The sequence below is a fragment of the Macaca mulatta genome, chromosome 11 (genome assembly GCF_049350105.2).
Source record: "Macaca mulatta isolate MMU2019108-1 chromosome 11, T2T-MMU8v2.0, whole genome shotgun sequence".
NCBI lineage: Eukaryota > Metazoa > Chordata > Mammalia > Primates > Cercopithecidae > Macaca > Macaca mulatta.
Window position 1 is genome coordinate 74,768,170 of NC_133416.1, and position 17,580 is coordinate 74,785,749.

At 43.4% G+C, this 17,580-nt stretch overlaps 1 protein-coding gene across 5 annotated transcripts; it reads left to right on the forward strand.

Moving 5' to 3' along the window:
• Positions 1-251: 251 nt before the first annotated feature.
• DYRK2 (dual specificity tyrosine phosphorylation regulated kinase 2) lies at positions 252-16,758 on the forward strand. 5 transcript variants are annotated; one of them, NM_001261216.1, is given in 3 exon segments: positions 252-706; positions 1,323-1,471; positions 8,719-11,979. In NM_001261216.1, coding segments are annotated over 3 exon segments (1,806 nt in total). In that variant the 5' UTR covers positions 252-657; the 3' UTR covers positions 10,327-11,979.
• The last annotated feature ends 822 nt before the right edge of the window (positions 16,759-17,580 follow it).

The following is a 17,580-nucleotide window of genomic DNA, read 5'->3' on the forward strand; positions in this document are numbered from 1 at the left end:
GAGGAGGGCGAGCGGAGCCCGCCGAATTTTCCGGGGAACGGAGGGGCGGCTGCGCGCGACCCGGGGAGAGGAGAGAGGCCAGGCGGGAGGCTGGGTGGGGGCCAGGGCCGGGGGAGCCGGGGGCGGGGCCTGCGGCGGCGGCGGAGGGCGGCGGAGGGCGGCGGAGGGCGGCGGAGGGCGGTGGAGGGCGGTGGAGGGCGGTGGAGGGCGGCGGGGGCGGGGCCGCGCGCCGGTGCCTGTGTGTGAGTGCGCGGGGCCGCGCGCGCGCGGGCCCGGGAGAGCCTCCCGAGCTAGGCGGTTCTCGGTCCTCGCGGCGCTTCTAGCTCCCCGCGCCCCTATGTGAGGGAGACGGGGAGGCCCGCGGCGCGCAGGGGAGGGCGAGGCATGTGCACGGGCCGGAGGGTGCTGCAGCCGCCCGAGGAAGAGGAGGACGGCGGCGAGGAGGAGAGCGGGGGGCTCGCGGCGGCGGGCCCGGGCCGAGGGGATGCAGTGGACTGTGTGTGTCTGGCTGTAGCAGACGCGAGGCGGCGACGAGGCGCCGGGGACCCGCGCGAGGGGCGGCCGGGAGGCGGCGGCGGCGGCGGCGGCCGCCAGAAGTAGCAGCAGGACCGGCGGCGGCGACGGCAGCCCTGAAATGCATTTTCCTCTCCAGCGGCCATGTTAACCAGGAAACCTTCGGCCGCCGCTCCCGCCGCCTTCCCGACCGGTAAGGAGGCCGTGCCCCCGCGCCGCCCCCCCCCACGGAACCCCGCCGACCCAGGGCAGCCCCCGTGGCGCGGGCGGCCGCTGCCTGCGGGACCTCGAACAAAGTCGGCGGCGCGGCGCGGGGGAGTCCCCGGGCGGACGGCGCGCTCCGGGCTCCGCGCAGGGTTGCGCGCGGCGCCGAAGGCCCCTCCGAGGGGAGTCCTTCGCCCGAAGAGGCTTCTGCCTGCCAGGGGCCCGGGCGGGGACCGTCCAGGCCTGCCGCCCCGCCCTTCTCTGCCCGGGGCTTGGCGTGGCCGTGGCGCCCTGCTCAGCTGTCCAAACCCACCTCCCGGCCGCTGGCAGTCTGCAATGTGGGCCGCCAAGCCCCGGCGTGGTCCGGCTTCCCCGCCGGGTCGCGAACTCGCGCGCCAGGGCCCGACTTAACTTTGCAGCTGCCTGCGCCCCGCCCGTGGGTGTGCGCTGGGGAGCCGTGACCCGAACGCTTGTTTGTACTGCCCCGGTCTCTTCCTCTGTCTTTCCCTGGGAGAGGGGTGTCGCTGCCCAGTGGGGTGGGGGGTAGTCTGGGTGACTTTCTCCCCCCTGACCCTCTTTTGTCTCCTCCCGCACGTGGCTTCCAGGCAGAGGTGGGGACAGCGCCGTTCGCCAGCTTCAGGCTTCCCCGGGGCTCGGTGCGGGGGCCACCCGGAGCGGAGTGGGGACCGGCCCGCCCTCCCCCATCGCCCTGCCGCCTCTCCGGGCCAGCAACGCTGCCGCCGCAGCCCACACGGTGAGACCCAGCCCGCGGGCGGCCCGGGCGGTGGGGGCGGGAGGGGCCCCAGGCAGAAGCACCCGGACTTGGAGGGTTCTGACGCCGGGAGAAGAGGGGTCGAGATACAAGAAGCCCCACGCCCCGGGCCCGTGGCCTCTCCTCGACGCCGCCCTCGTTAACTTGGGCGAGCCCAAAGCTGCAGCCACAAAGGAAGATTCGTGGCGTGGGCCCCTTACTTCCCCTCCGGAGCCCGCCCAGCCATGAGCTCCTCTTCCTAGGAACTTCCTCCTTGCTGCTTCCCTTCTTTCCTCATTTTTCGTCCTTGCATCCCAGAGCTCCCTTTCCCTGACCCGGTAAACATCTCTGTCCTTCCCCCACCTCCCCGTGGGTAGTGGGTATTTATAGAAACAGATATGTGTTAGGGGACAGCCAGACCGGCCTGCCTGGAAAATCGATCCCCCAAAGAGCCTCCCAGGCCTGGCTCCAGCCAGCAGGGAGCATCGCCAATTGTCCCCCGCGTGTGTAAGCATGTTTTATGAGTGCTACAGGTTTGAGCACAGCAGAAATTGTAATTAACATTAACAAAAATAAGAGCCGCCGCAGCAGTCAAAACAAGCCACCCCTGTAGGATTCTGCAGTTGGACGTTATTCAAAAGGAAAGGGCAAGCGTTGCTTTGGAGGTGGGAAGGAAAAAGCACCTAACAGGTGCTGTGGTCTCTCAGGGCCCAGAGGGAGGGGAGAGGCCAGCGTGGTACTGGTTGCTGGTGGCTGTGGAGACTGGCAAGCTGGATTCGACTTCAGCATGTACCTTTTCTCAGCTCCCAGGGATCACCCTTGGATGGTGATGGCCAGCCTGGAGGAGATCTGCACTTGGAGGAGGTGATGGTTTGGAGGTCTTTTTTTCCCGATTGGATTTTCCACAGGAACAGCCTAAGATGGTTCTGTGTGAGGGATGCTTGCCAGGAATTGGTTTTATTTGCCAAGCGAAAGTTGAGTTCTTGAAAAAAAGGCCATCCCCCGGCCTACAGGGGAGTAGCTCTGGGGACATATGGGGAAACTTGTTTGTCAGAGAACTGTGAGGGGATGTCTAGACCGTAGTTGCACCTGTTAGACCTGGAGAGACGTGTGCAAGTTTCGTAGGAAAATGTTTTGTTGCTGTTACACTCTTCCCCCTCCCTCTGTCTGTCTCTGTCCTGACACATCTGGTCCCAGGGGCTGGGAATTCATTGCACAGAAGTTAACTCATCTGTGTTGGACTGTGGATGGTAGTAGGACGGATGATTCTGTATATTACTGTTCAGTGTTCTTGTTGCAGTGAAAATTTAGGTAACGAACTGCCATTGATTTTAGGGGTTTAGATTTTTTGTTTGGGATCATCTGACAATTTGGAAAATGTAATATCCAGTTTTTTTTTTTCTATGTGTTGATGTAATCACATGACATGGTGTGACCTGGAAAAAGAGCTATTTGGTTTGCATGTGGATTCCAATTTTGTAAGGATGGGCTTTGCTTGATCAAAGCCTCTTTGCCATTGAAATACATGTAATGAAAGTAGATAAAACGACAAGTCTCCACTGGAGGGAGAGCCTGTGGTGCACCAGAAAAGGAAGGATGTGAATGTGCTTCTCAGTACTCCTCATAATGGAGGCCTGTATTTTGCTGTGGCGTGTGCCAGATTTACTTGTTTTTAACGTGTGTGTAAACTTCGCTATGCTGTTAATTATTAGATGCTTGACTTTGAAGGTGTGAATTTGGGTTTCGATGGTGGTTTAGTTTTGATTTTATTTCTATAACATCGCAGATTTCATAGTACAGGAAAGGTTAAAAGGACCACAGAGTTTATCTGTTTCTAGTCTTTCAATTTATAGATGAGGAAACAGACTCAGACAAGGTAACTGGTTTCATCAGGATTCCCCAGCCAGTTCATATCAAGGCCGGAGTGAAAGCCTACACCCTCCTGCATCTAGTTTTAATATGCTGATGGAGACTGCTAATTCTAGGAAATTGTACTAGCCTCATTATAAATGCAAGAACCTTTGTAGATCCATATTCTCATATGTCTGTCGGATTTTTATAAATTTTTAGTTATTATTTCCAGAGTAATTACACCTAGGAAGAACTTCTAGAATGAATGGGGGGTGGGGAGGGCCTTAAGGAGATAAAAATGATCTTGTCATAGGAGCTTGCCCACATTTTCTCTTACAGGTGATACACTAGGCAGGTCAAATATATGATTATAAAGATTATAAGCTTTGGAATTTATCTAGTCCGTTGCCCTCTTGTTTTATATCTCCATGCATAAGTTGTTTTACACTTTAGTAATTTATTTCTGTTTGTGTGAGAGATAGAAGTGTGCCTCTTACTTCCTATTATTTTTCTATTAATGTTAATTGGCAGTTATTAATAGAAGTATTTTAAATTCAAAAATATTAAAATATGTGTAACTTTTATAACTGTTTTACTATGTAAAACACTCTCCAGTTAATCAGTTTTACAAAATAATTCGATTTAAAATACACATTTAAAAAATGGCAGTATTTTGAAGAAAAAGTAGACACTTTACTTAGGGCCACACAGACTGTCAGAATGTTTGAGGAGGAGCTGAAATTCCAGTCTTTTTGGACTCAGTTCTATTACCATAATACTATACAGCATTTCTAAGATGACTTCAGAAAAGTTTTTAAACACCCAAAACTATTATCACAGTGAAATATCTGCTCTTTGCCATTTTCTTATTGGAAGAAATGAAAACTATGAAACTGGTTAGACTGTTGTTTTTATGTAATATTTAATACCAAAGTACTTCATGATCAAAGAAGCCTTTGCAGGTCTCTCGATTTGAACCCGTAAACTGTAGCTGTTTTAACAATTGCATTCATTATGTTTTTTTTGTTTTTTGTTTTGCTTTGTTTTGTTTTTTTTTTTGAGACGGAGTCTCACTCTATTGCCCAGGCTGGAGTGCAGTGGCTCCATCTCGGCTCCCTGCAACGTCCGCCTCCAGGGTTCCAGCGATTCTCTTGCCTTAGCCACCCAAGTAGCTGGGATTACAGGCGCCCGCCACCATGCCTGGCTAATTTTTGTGTTTTTAATAGAGATGAGGTTTCACGATGTTGGCCAGGTTGGTTATGAACTCCTGACCTCAAATGATCCACCCGCCTCAGTCTCCCAAAGTGCTGGGATACGGGTGTGAGCCACTGCACCCGGCCTCAGTAGGTATTTTTAAATATGACACACACTGTGCTATACATTGACATATCGGAATAAGCCATGATCTCAGACTTCAAGAGGCTGAGCTGGAGAGAGAGGTTTTTAATATCCTTAAGTTTATGATGTAGTCTTGACATGTATTCTGGAAATGTTCTGGCGTTTGTAGTCCCTCAGCACCCCAGCCCCGCTCTCTGCCCCACTTTTTATAAGTCAGTTAATTGTTCTTTCGAGCTTGATTGTGGTTTTAGAGTCCTGCAATATTTGAGATTCAAAGTCTTCTTTTGCTAGAGCTTCTAAAATGAGTCTCTAACATCTGGAAAGCTTTTAAGATTGCATGTGTTGCTTTTAGGTGTTTGGTTGATGTGTTTGCTACAAGTGTTTATACATGGTTTGATTGATGTGTCTGCTACAGGTACTTTATGCTTGGAGGTCCTTTGCCTCCAAGTCTGTGCTGATGCACTGCAAGCCTAACGTCTTGTGACTTAGGTTACCAGGGACATTTCTCAATTCCCTGGGCATTGACTTCATGTTTCCTTATGAAGGTACACAATGTAGTTCTCAGGAACAACTCTAAGAGAGGCAAGAGTGTTATAATAAGGAGGATCTATTGACATGTGTTCCTGCATCCCAAAGATACTTATTGAGCTCTTACTATATGCCTGGGTTTATGTTAATGAGGACTTAAAAACATAAGAGGGGACCCAGCCCTGGAATTGCTCACAGCCAAATGAGTACATCTGATGTTAAAACAATTGCAGTAAAGAGAAATAAGTGTTAGATTAATACACTCCGAGTAGAGAAGTAGCTGTTGAGTAGGTCAGGGAAGGTTTACACAGGCGGTGAGAGTTGAACCATGCATTGAAGGGTGAATCACCTAGGTATGAGAAAGGAGATTCCAAGAAATATTTGGAAAGGGCAATAATAATGCTCTCATTGACTGACTACTAAGCACTTTAAACATACTACCTTATTTAATCCCCCTAATAGCCCTAATGAGGTAAGTTTGTTCCCTTCTTTTTGCAGACAAGGTCACTGAGGTTAACAGAGATGAAATAAATTGCCCTGGGTCACACATTTAGTAAATGGTGGAGCTGGATCATTTAATGTGTGTCTAACTGAAAATCTACCATTATGAAACGTGACCTCACTAAACGCAGAGCAGTGTAAAAGTGCGTGGTGTTTTTTGGGTCCTGGGCTATCTAGCTTTGTTCCTCTTGGAGAGAAGAGTGACAGTAGTTGATGCGAATGGAAGGACTCAGATCATTTAGCCTCTACATTTTAGAGCCTTGTGTTCTTACTGGTAAGTTCTTGCATTAGCTATGGAAATAGGTTACAGCCATGGGCCTTGGGCAAAAAGCAAGAGTGGTCTCAGGTTGAGATTTTTAAATGGTTAACTCTAGAAGCACTATGGAGAAGAGATTTGAGGAATTCTAGACTTAGAATTCTAGACTTACGATGCTGCCTCAGTTGTCCCAGTGAAAGACATCAGGAGAGTGAGATGAGGCAGTGTTGATGGAAAGGGCGTGGGATAGTAATGATGCATCTTAGGTGAGGGAGGTGTTGAGAGGTTTTCCAGGCACACAGTGCTGAGGATTCATTTGCAGGTGGATAGCCTGAGTGACTGACTACATGGAGGGGAAGCCTTCTGTTGATCAAAAATGGAGGATTATGGGAGTGGGAAACCAGTTTGGTAGAAAAATAATGAGTTAAGTTTGAGTTGCTTATGGGAGAGGGAGCTGATTGATAGTTGGATATGTGTGTCTTGCACTCAGGAGATAGCACCTTGGCAGGTCTGAGTTCAAGGAACAAATGTGCAAACCTCAGGCCATGGGCAGTTGCTGAAGCCCTGGCTGTGTTCAGGATCAGTTGCAGGGGCTTATGGGAGTAAGAAGCCACGAGAATCGAGGCTTGAACCCTGGGGAACTCTTGAACCCACCTAAGGTTAGGTGAACCAGTAGTTGATGCTGCAAAGGAGACCAAGAGAAGGCATTTGGAGATATAGAAGATGGTCGTTTCTTGGCAGTCTCATTAGTTTTAGTTACTAAAACATTTGTGAGCATGTATTAAATTATGCGAAACACAGAAATTGCTTAAAGTAAATTTTGGAGGCTTGGTTTTACTTTGCTGTGTTTTTAGAAATCTCTAAAGCCCCAAGGTTAATTTTGTCCTAATGAAGCAGCTTTGTGCTTTTTAATAGCATGTATACAGGTAATGTGGATTTTTCTTCTGAAATATCACCACTCCACTCTGAAGATAATGGTTCTTTAGGAGAGAGATATTTTGATTCAGGCCCCTTTATTCCCTAGTGTTTGAAAGACCACAGTGGACAGGAGAGGGTGCAGAGAGCGAGGCTGGGGAAGAAAAGCATTGGACAAGCCTGTACCTCTTGTATATATGCCCAAGACTTGCCTGATTCATTTTTATGGACTGCCCTGCTTTTGACATAGAACAAGGGTAAAATAACCTTTCTAGCTACTCTTACTGAATATAAGATCAGCTAGCACGGAGTATCATCTATGAGTTTAATAAAAAAGCTCAGTTATAAGTCTGAGAAATGATATCCCTGAGCCTATATGAAGTCACAGTCAGACAGGCCCCAAGTATTGTCTTCTGTTTTGTTTTAGTTAGAAGTGGGCAGAGAGGAAGCTCACTCTCCACACAGTCATTGTGCATATTATGTATCCAATAAAGAAAATGTGAACATCTTAGTCTGTTAGTAAGAAGGAGTTAGAATTTCATTTTATAATCCAGGTGTTCCCAAATCATTTTTTGAATTACTATGTTACATATACACAGCCCTTCTGCTCTTTCAGTAGTAGGTAAAGCCCTAAAAGTAGGATTTAAAAGAGATAATGGAAAAAATACTGATGGCAACAGACTTCATCTAGTTAGTTGTAAGCTCCTGGAGGGCAGGGACTCTGTCACTTTGGCAGCCAGCCTTCTGTTAACACCAGTTGAATGAATGAGGTGGATTGTGATGACAAGTTGATGTAAGATTTCGTACAAAAATCACCTCCCAGGCTGCTTTAAGACTTCGGGTTGTCCAAGGCAGGAATTCCTAACTGGGAGAGGATCCTGGCTGCCAGTCCTCTCCTACCCATTACCTCTCAGCAGTCATAATGCTTAAAGGAAATCCCAAGAAGATTGTCAGTAGAGGGCTGGGGCCCCTTGGCTCACACCATTGGTAGAGTTTAGACAGGAATGCTCAGGGATGGCATGCGTACCTGAAACAAGAGGTTGCTGCTTTGGATTCCTGTTTGGAAACCTCGAGTATCCCAGCAGGTCGTAGAAATGGACATCTTCAGAGAGCTGAGCCCCTGACCCCTCTGGAGGAAGGCCAAACAGTGTGGTTGTTGCTTGGTTTGTTGGGCTGAATGCCTTAAATGGTTATTACAGTTAGTAAAGCCTGGGAACTTTTAAAAATAGGTTCGGGGTTTATAAGACACTGTGGCGCATATCTACATGGGAATCTTTCAAGCCTAAAACACAGGGTTTTTGTTTTTGTCACTGGATCATGTGTGCACTTAGGTTTCATCAGATTTTCAAGGAAAGGGGAAGTCCTGGTGATGAAGTGTTTTCAGGATAGAGCTCTAGGTATTAGGGGAAGAGTAGTGAACAAGACAGACATGGTCCCTGTCCTCATGTTAATAAACTACTAGATGAAATATGAAAGGTGCTGTAATCTGGGGGTGGAGGAGCCAACATAGAGTCTTATGTGTGCATGTTTTTTCTGTATCCTGTTTCATTTTTATATCAAGTGTGGATTGAGTGGAACATCTATGATGTGCCAGGCCCTATACTAAGTGTCAGATATAGAATGATAAAGTTATGGTCTCTGCCTCCGTGGGGAACCCTGAATATGTACAGCAAACCATCTTCTCTGTTAGGCATGGCATTTATGAGGTCCTTTTTTCAGGATCACATGTTTTGTGGCCTTTACTCAATCCAAGTGGGATTTTGTAAAGGTAGGGTGAAGGGGGTGGTTGCTGATGGGGGTTAATTATACCCCGTTTGAACAGACACCTCTTTTCTATTTATATTTCCTGTCTGAATTCCAGATTGGCGGCAGTAAGCACACAATGAATGATCACCTGCATGTCGGCAGCCACCCTCATGGACAGATCCAGGTTCAACAGCTGTTTGAGGATAACAGTAACAAGCGGACAGTGCTCACGACACAACCAAATGGGCTTACAACAGTGGGCAAAACGGGCTTGCCAGTGGTGCCAGAGCGGCAGCTGGACAGCATTCATAGACGGCAGGGGAGCTCCACGTCTCTGAAGTCAATGGAAGGCATGGGGAAGGTGAAAGCCACCCCCATGACACCTGAGCAAGCAATGAAGCAATACATGCAAAAACTCACAGCCTTTGAACACCATGAGATTTTCAGCTACCCTGAAATATATTTCTTGGGTCTAAATGCTAAGAAGCGCCAGGGCATGACAGGTGGGCCCAACAATGGTGGCTATGATGATGACCAGGGATCATATGTGCAGGTGCCCCATGATCACGTGGCTTACAGGTACGAGGTCCTCAAGGTCATTGGGAAGGGGAGCTTTGGGCAGGTGGTCAAGGCCTACGATCACAAAGTCCACCAGCACGTGGCCCTAAAGATGGTGCGGAATGAGAAGCGCTTCCACAGGCAAGCAGCAGAGGAGATCCGAATCCTGGAACACCTGCGGAAGCAGGACAAGGATAACACAATGAATGTCATCCATATGCTGGAGAATTTCACCTTCCGCAACCACATCTGCATGACGTTTGAGCTGCTGAGCATGAACCTCTATGAACTCATCAAGAAGAATAAATTCCAGGGCTTCAGCCTGCCTTTGGTTCGCAAGTTTGCCCACTCGATTCTGCAGTGCTTGGATGCTTTGCACAAAAACAGAATAATTCACTGTGACCTTAAGCCCGAGAACATTTTGTTAAAGCAGCAGGGTAGAAGCGGTATTAAAGTGATTGATTTTGGCTCCAGTTGTTACGAGCATCAGCGTGTCTACACGTACATCCAGTCGCGTTTTTACCGGGCTCCAGAAGTGATCCTTGGGGCCAGGTATGGCATGCCCATTGACATGTGGAGCCTGGGCTGCATTTTAGCAGAGCTCCTGACGGGTTACCCCCTCTTGCCTGGGGAGGATGAAGGGGACCAGCTGGCCTGTATGATTGAACTGTTGGGCATGCCCTCGCAGAAACTGCTGGATGCGTCCAAACGAGCCAAAAATTTTGTGAGCTCCAAGGGTTACCCCCGTTACTGCACTGTCACGACTCTCTCAGATGGCTCTGTGGTCCTCAACGGAGGCCGTTCTCGGAGGGGGAAACTGAGGGGCCCACCGGAGAGCAGAGAGTGGGGGAACGCGCTGAAGGGGTGTGACGATCCCCTTTTCCTTGACTTCTTAAAACAGTGTTTAGAGTGGGATCCTGCAGTGCGCATGACCCCAGGCCAGGCTTTGCGGCACCCCTGGCTGAGGAGGCGATTGCCAAAGCCTCCCACCGGGGAGAAAACGTCAGTGAAAAGGATAACTGAGAGCACCGGTGCTATCACATCTATATCCAAGTTACCTCCACCTTCCAGCTCAGCTTCCAAACTGAGGACTAATTTGGCGCAGATGACAGATGCCAACGGGAATATTCAGCAGAGGACAGTGTTGCCAAAACTCGTTAGCTGAGCTCATGTCCCCTGATGCTGGTAATCTGAAAGATACAACTTTGCTGAGCCTTATTGGGTTGAAAAGGAGTAGCTCAGACCTGTTTTTATTTGCTCAATAACTCTACTCATTTGTATCTTTTCAGCACTTAATTTTAATGTAAGAAAGTTGTTCATTTTGTTTTTATCAATACATGAGGACAATGCTTTAAGTTTTTATACTTTCGGAAACTTTTTGTGTTCTAAAAGTACAATGAGCCTTACTGTATTTAGTGTGGCAGAATAATAACATCAGTGGCAGGCCATTGATTACTTCATGACTGCCACGCATTTACAGATTGGTGTCAAAGACATTCACTATGTTTTTATGGTTCATGTTATATCCTCCCCAGGGTGACAGCCCCGTAAGGCCCTCGTTTTCCCTCCATGCTCCAGGTCCATGCACAGGTGTAGCATGTCCTGCTTCCGTTTTTCATAAATTTGGGTGGTGGGGTAGTGGGAGGAGAACGGTCAGAATGAAAGTGATATCCTAAGAAAAACTGTACCTTAGAGATTTTTCTCTAGTGCTGAAACAAATACAAAATAAGATCCCCAAGGTTTAAACTGCCCAGTTAGCATTCTGACATTCTAAAAACTGGCAAAGCAGCTTTTAGTGGATAAATGGAAATGGAAACGTGTGTGTTCCTCCAAATTTTCTAGTATGATCGGCAAGCTGTTTTGTAAAGAAGCCTCATATTACAGAGTTGCTTTTGCACCTAAATTTAGAATTGTATTCCATGAACTGTTCCTCCCTTTTCTCTGCATTTTTCCTCTCTGTTCCTCTTTTAATACCACACATCTGTTGCTTGCATTTAGTTTGTCGTCTTCCTTCAACTGCGTATCCCAGACTGTTAATACAGAAAAGAGACATTTCAGCTGTGATTAAGACCATTGTTTCATATTCCAATTAAAAAAAGAACAGCAGCCTAGCTACTTAAGGTGGGGATTTCCATAGTTCCAAAGATTTAGCAGATTAGAGTGAGTTCACACTTTTCAGGTGCCACTGTAAGGTTCTCTTAGCCTGGGAAACTATCAACTTTTTCTTTAAAAAGAAAAAGGGTTGAAAATCCTCTTGGTGAACAGAAGTCTCTTTGGCTGTTCAGTGAGGCCGATGTTAACAACATGTGTAGAGGAGGAAAAGTTCAACCTCAAGTTAAATGGTTTGACTTATTCTTCATATCATTAGAAGAACCCCAGAGATAGCATTCCTCTATTTTATTTTACTTTCTTTTGGATTGCACTGATTATTTTTGTGGGAATGACACTTTATCTGGCAAAGTAACTGAGAGTTTGGTAAAAGAATATTTTCTTCTCTGAATAATAATTATTTTCACAGTGAAAATTTCAGTATTTTATCACTAATGTATGAGCAATGATGTATATGAATTTCAAGGCACGTGAAACAAATTTTTTAGTATGTGCAATTTAGAAAGATTTCTGCCTGTTTGGACGATAGGTTTTGGGTTGTACAAATTAGGATAAGTAAGCTTATATATGCACAGAGATTATTGTATTACCTGTAAATTGACTTACAAGTACTTAAAAGCATGGTCCCCAGTGAGGCCAAGAAAGTTTCCGGTTAAGTTCTTTAATAATAATCCTACAGTTTATCTTAAAAAAAAAAAAAAAAAAAAAAGTTTTGAAAAACACGCTTTAGGCTTCGTTGGTTGATGGTGGACAAAAATGCTCAGGAAATATTTCAGATATTTGCCAAAAAACCAGTAATAAGGTTAGCTTATTAAAATAGTGATAGATATTTGCTTTACTATTTAAGGTGTCACTGATAAATTAATTTGTACTTCTGTGTTTAGAAATTATAGCTTCTTTTCCCTTAGTCAAATTTTCAGCATATTATACACATTTCTGTGTAATCTGTGGAAGTGCAATAATACGTTAGTTACATATTAAATAATGCTCACGTGACAATACTCCCAATCAACGGCGTATAGAATTTAAGGATCTGTGTACTAGATTTTGGCTTAAAGGCATAAGAATTATAAGACTTGGTTTGGTGGCTTTGTAAGACCACCAGCCTCTTAATGATGGTTAGCTTCTTTAGGACATTAAATCAATAAAAACATAATGCTCTTTTCTTCTTCTAATGCTCCTCTTCCATTTCCAGTTATCTTCACATTTACGTTTAAATATACAAACCTGAGTCTGCCGTTATTAATTTCCGTATAAAATGATGATACATGTGAAAATTTATAAATGGACTAATACTGCTTGTCTTTCCCCCACCGCACAAAACTGGTTCTTAAGATGCCAACATTGAATTTGGGACTATCTTTATTTCTCAATGGAAACCGGAAACTTTTATACCAAACTATAATGTGCAGCACTGTGGGGCTTTCTTTTTTTTTCCCAAATACAGTGAAATTTTTTTATTCACAAGAGCTGCCACATTTCAGCATTTAGTGATAGAGCTGCTTTAATAAAATTCTAGTTTGATTGTCCTGTCAAAAAAAGAAAAATGTTGCATCTTTGTGATTTTAAAACAAATTAATGAAGGGCTCTGATAGGCTATTAAGAGTTGGCTTGGAAACAGTTTTTGGTCTCACAGGTTACCATTGTCTAGGGATGTCGGCGCTGTTTTCAGTTTTAGGAATAGCACAGTGTTGTCTTGTCTTTGGCAGTCTCATTTGGCTCTGTTTCTTGCACCGCCACTGTGTTCATTACCACTTAAATATATTGCTCCAGCAGTGGAACAACAGTGGTGCAAGACATTGTAGATTAACAGTAGAGGAGAAATTGTGCCCTTAGTGTTAACAATGTGCCTTTTGTTCTGAATGCCATATTGTAGGGCATGCATTTTTTGGCCTCTTTAACTCTTTGAATACTAGTCAGTAAGGATGGAACCCATCTCTGCAAAACTACATCTGTCTTAAATATCTAGTTACAGGCCTTAATAGAAACCATAAGGCATGACTCATCTTCAGGCACTGAAAAAAGATAACCATCAGGTAGTGTTACACAGGGACTTCCTATGTTTAAGGGGTTAAAGATGGTCTTTGTTGTATCTTAACATCAGACTGATTTTTACATTTTTTTTTTTTTGTTATGCTAACACTAGACAAAAATCAACTGTATTTGTAAAAATTTACCTCAAACCATTTAATTTTATAGTGTGATTAATCCCAGGGCATTTGGTATGAACCAAAGTGCATTCCTTTTATATGTGCCTGGCTCTAGTAAGGATGGCCAGGGATTTTTACAATTTGGGTGCAAGGCACTTAAGCCACTTTTAAACTTAATGGGTGGTTTGGGGTCGTGTTAAACGACTCCATCAGAATGTTAGAAAACACTTTAGGCATCAGTAGCATTGGGCCATATTGGAATCCTAAAGTGTGAATTATTTTAAGGAGAGCATTCATTTTTGTAATTTTTTTCATCAAAAATATTTCTGGTAAGCAGAAGACTTTTTAAAAAAACTGATCTGGTCTCGGTAAAGGTTTTAATATTGCCCAACATAATGCTGTAATAGCATTAAAAAAAAGTATTTGTGAACTCTGTTTCTTAGGGGCTTGTACATCTCTCTGCTATGGACATATATAAAATTAATTGTAATTATACTCAGCTCAACTGCTACAGTTATGTCTAGGCAGTGGCTTGGGTTTTTATCGAGCAACAACTTAGACATGTGACTGTAATATGCTGCAACTGTGTGTACTGAAAATATGTGAAAATGGTTGAATGTGGACTGTGTATATATGTATGTAAAAATTTCTGTGAGATGCTGCTGTCGCCACTTAACATTAAATATGTTCTAGTGGATTTTAATCCTAGTGGCCAGTTCTATGATACTGTATGTATTGTACAGCTGATGACAGGAGTAAGACTGTTTAGTGAATATTTGTTAAATTTTATTGTTGTGGCCAGAGATAATTTCAGAATAAAATTTTAATGTCCTACCTTACTTTTCTCCCCTTTCTAACTATAATTTAACTCCTGATCTATTTCTGGTATTATCCTTTGTCATTTAGCCTGGAGAGGGTTTAGAATGCAAAATGGATAGCTCTATATTAGTGTCTTGAGAAGTTAAAATAATTCATTCTACTAGTTTGTTGATAGGAGTACTTTATTAGTTCAATATAAGTATGCAGATTCCAAGTGGAAAGACAAAGGTTTTAGTAAGTAGCTCTTGCTTTTCCTAGGATATTCTATTCCTTTACCTTTAAGATTTTTATGTTAACTTTTTTATACATAGCCTCTGCTGTGTTATTATGCTAGAGCTTCATGTCTTTTAAACTTCACGATGATAGTTAAGCTGGAGGAGCAGAGCCTGTCAATTATTCCCCACCAGTCTTCATTCTTTTCTGTGCACAAGTTCTGGTAAATTATTCTAATGTGTTCTAACCAGCTCCACCCAATGTTTTTTAATGCTTATGAGTTTGCAGTTTTTGTACTTGGTGGTCTCTGTGGTTCATATTTTTTTGTGTTGTAGTGTCTCCTGCCTTGGTTGGCTCGGAAAATAAGGCCTAGGAACTGCAACTAGCTCATGATTTGTCAGGTTCAGTTAATACCAAGCTAAGAGTTTACTTACAGATGACAGCAAGCAGATGCTCTAGTAATTTGTCAGACATTGCAGGGATATTGTGTAGTCAAATATTTCCCTCTTGTGGAAAGAACTACCTCACATTTTTATTTATTTTCCTTCTGTTACCAACAGCCAAGGAATTAACTTAGTGTGGCTTCCTGCATCAATACTGGGATATACTTAAACAAGGGAATGCTGTAAGAGTTCCCAATTGTCTCGTCACAGCCTGGGCCATAGATTTTCGTTACTGCTAATCTTGCTGCTTAAAGTTCACACCCAGTGCAAAAAATCTAACCAGGAAACTAATCCCAAAATCCAATATATTTAGAAAGATAAGTGTTAAGAGATGTGCATTATGTACAAAATTGAAAAATGGTGCTAAAGTGGCAATGTAAATTTAAAATTTCTTGTCCAGATCTGACTGACTGACTGACTGACTGACTGACTCAGGAGATTATAATTCCTACTCATTCCCTTTCCTTTTAGCAGATCTTTCAAAAGCTCTTTTTAAAATTGATCAATATACTATTCTGTTTGAGTCTCTACAATCCTATCCCTTCTGGAATCAACAGCTACACAAAGAAATATTCTTGGAACTTCAAAGTTGCCTTCAAACTAGCTCTAGAAAATGTCCCTAGCTGACATTGGTATTGGTCTGTTAGAAGGGGAAATTGATTTGACTACTTTCTGTTTTGAAAAGAGCATTAAGAGGGATTTGAGGAAGGTATTTGTGACTTTCCTTTTTTTCTTAAGTTTGAAGTACACTTCATTTCCTTTGGGTTATTAGGCAGATAAACACTTGTCATTAGTAATACTTAACACTGTCCAAAATGAAAAATGACTGCCAGTGTGTTGCACATACATGAGAAGATTGCATCTTACTTCAAAGTCTGGTTTGTTTCCTTCCTTCGTTTGACTTTGACTTACTATTTTGCTATGGTCACGTCCTTAATATCTGTGGTACATTTCATATATACATGGGGTGGGGGCATACTTGCCATTCCCATGTGTCTCAAGGAAGCTTAATGAGGAAACTAATGAGTTAATATTTATTCTTCTGAAGAAAGCTGACATTTTAGGAGTGTTAAGTCATCTATAATAAGGAGCAGCAGGAATATATTATGATTGTATCACATGTTCCAGAGAGCATTACCCCTTACATAGAAAGCTCCTTGGAGATTTCATGGTGTTGCATGAACATCAGTTTATCCTTATACATCCCTATGAACTATAATTATCCTCATTTGATATTTGAGGAAACTGAAGTGACTTGCTCCAAAGTGACTTTACAGAAACATTGCAGTTTGAGGCTTAGGTTGTAATCAGATAATTTTGATCTTGTACAGTAAGGGAAAATCCATAACCATACATAACACACAAAAGTTTAGAAAGCGGAGGAAGTTGAGCTAGCAATGGGCATTTCTATTATTTAAGTTACATACCAGTTTCCAGGAATATTTTTCAAACGGGACAAACTAAAAAGTTGAGGACTAGAGCATCGTAGTCTCTTAAGTGCACCTCATAACTTAATGCATGTGCACACACCCTCCGTTAATTTGTAGGAGAGTGACTTCTCATTGTTATTTGTGGAGAGGCTAGTTATAGTAGCTTCCTTATTTTCTGTGTTGCTAAATTTTTTTTTATATTTGAAAGTATGAAAATACTATTTTTGACACTTTACTGTTTCTCAGGGATTAAAAGTTAAATTTTACTGACTGTAGCAGCAGGTAAATCTCTTAAATTTACTCAGGTTTCCTATCCTTTGCCTCCATATTTAAGAAAATATAGAATGCCTGCCAGGGAAATATATAAAAATAAAAATTTCAAATACAATTTTAAAATACCAATTTGTAAATAAACCAATTTTACAAACTAAAATATTGTGTCTTTCCTTGCTTTTTATCCCAATTTATCTCCCCTCCTAAGTTTGAGGAGTTTTGAATATTAAGGCTCTTTCTTCATTTGTAAAAATGAAGTATGCTATTTGCAAAGCAAAAGCCCATGAAAAGCCCCAGATCATTTAAGTGAAGCTCATTGAATTGTTTTCAGTTGTTTTGGGAGAAATGTAACTAATTATAAGCAATTTATGTAGACCTGCAGCAAATAAATGTATGAGTAAATTTGGGCTAATTTGTCATCTTTTTATCTGAAGAGGAATACCCTACTTAATTTTCCTTGTCCGTAAAATTCAGTTTATCAGAATTTTGGCTAGGGTAGCTTTAAATATATATATATATATAAAATGCAGATGGCATTTGTTTGTCAAATACATATTAAATAAGTGTCCTATAGCCCAGAATCTTGTAGGCACTAGGGATATATAATGCTGAACAAAACACACAGTGCCTTTTTAAGGGAGTTTTTAGACTGGTTGGAAAGGCAAACATTATATGGATAATTATATGAAAAAATACATAGTTGCAAAGTAATAAGTGCTGTGAAGATAAAGCATGTTGTGCTGAGTGTGTGTGCAATGTTATGTTGTATGGATCAAAGATGGCTTCCCTAGGAAATAAATAGCTTTGGAGCTGAGGAACAAAGAGCGTGAATAGAGACCCAGTAGCTAGAGGAAATAAGGTGACCAATTGAAGTCAGGGCTATGTGGCCAGAGCCCAGAGAATGAGAGTACTTGGTGTGAAACGAAGCTGGTGAGGTGGTTGGGAACTGGAACATGCCAAGGTAGGTGCTATTAAGGATTTG

What these genes read in the sequence shown, in the direction of transcription:
- DYRK2 (XM_015152170.3), top strand. Translation starts at nt 8,740, where the DNA reads ATGAATGATCACCTGCATGTCGGCAGCCACCCTCATGGACAGATCCAG.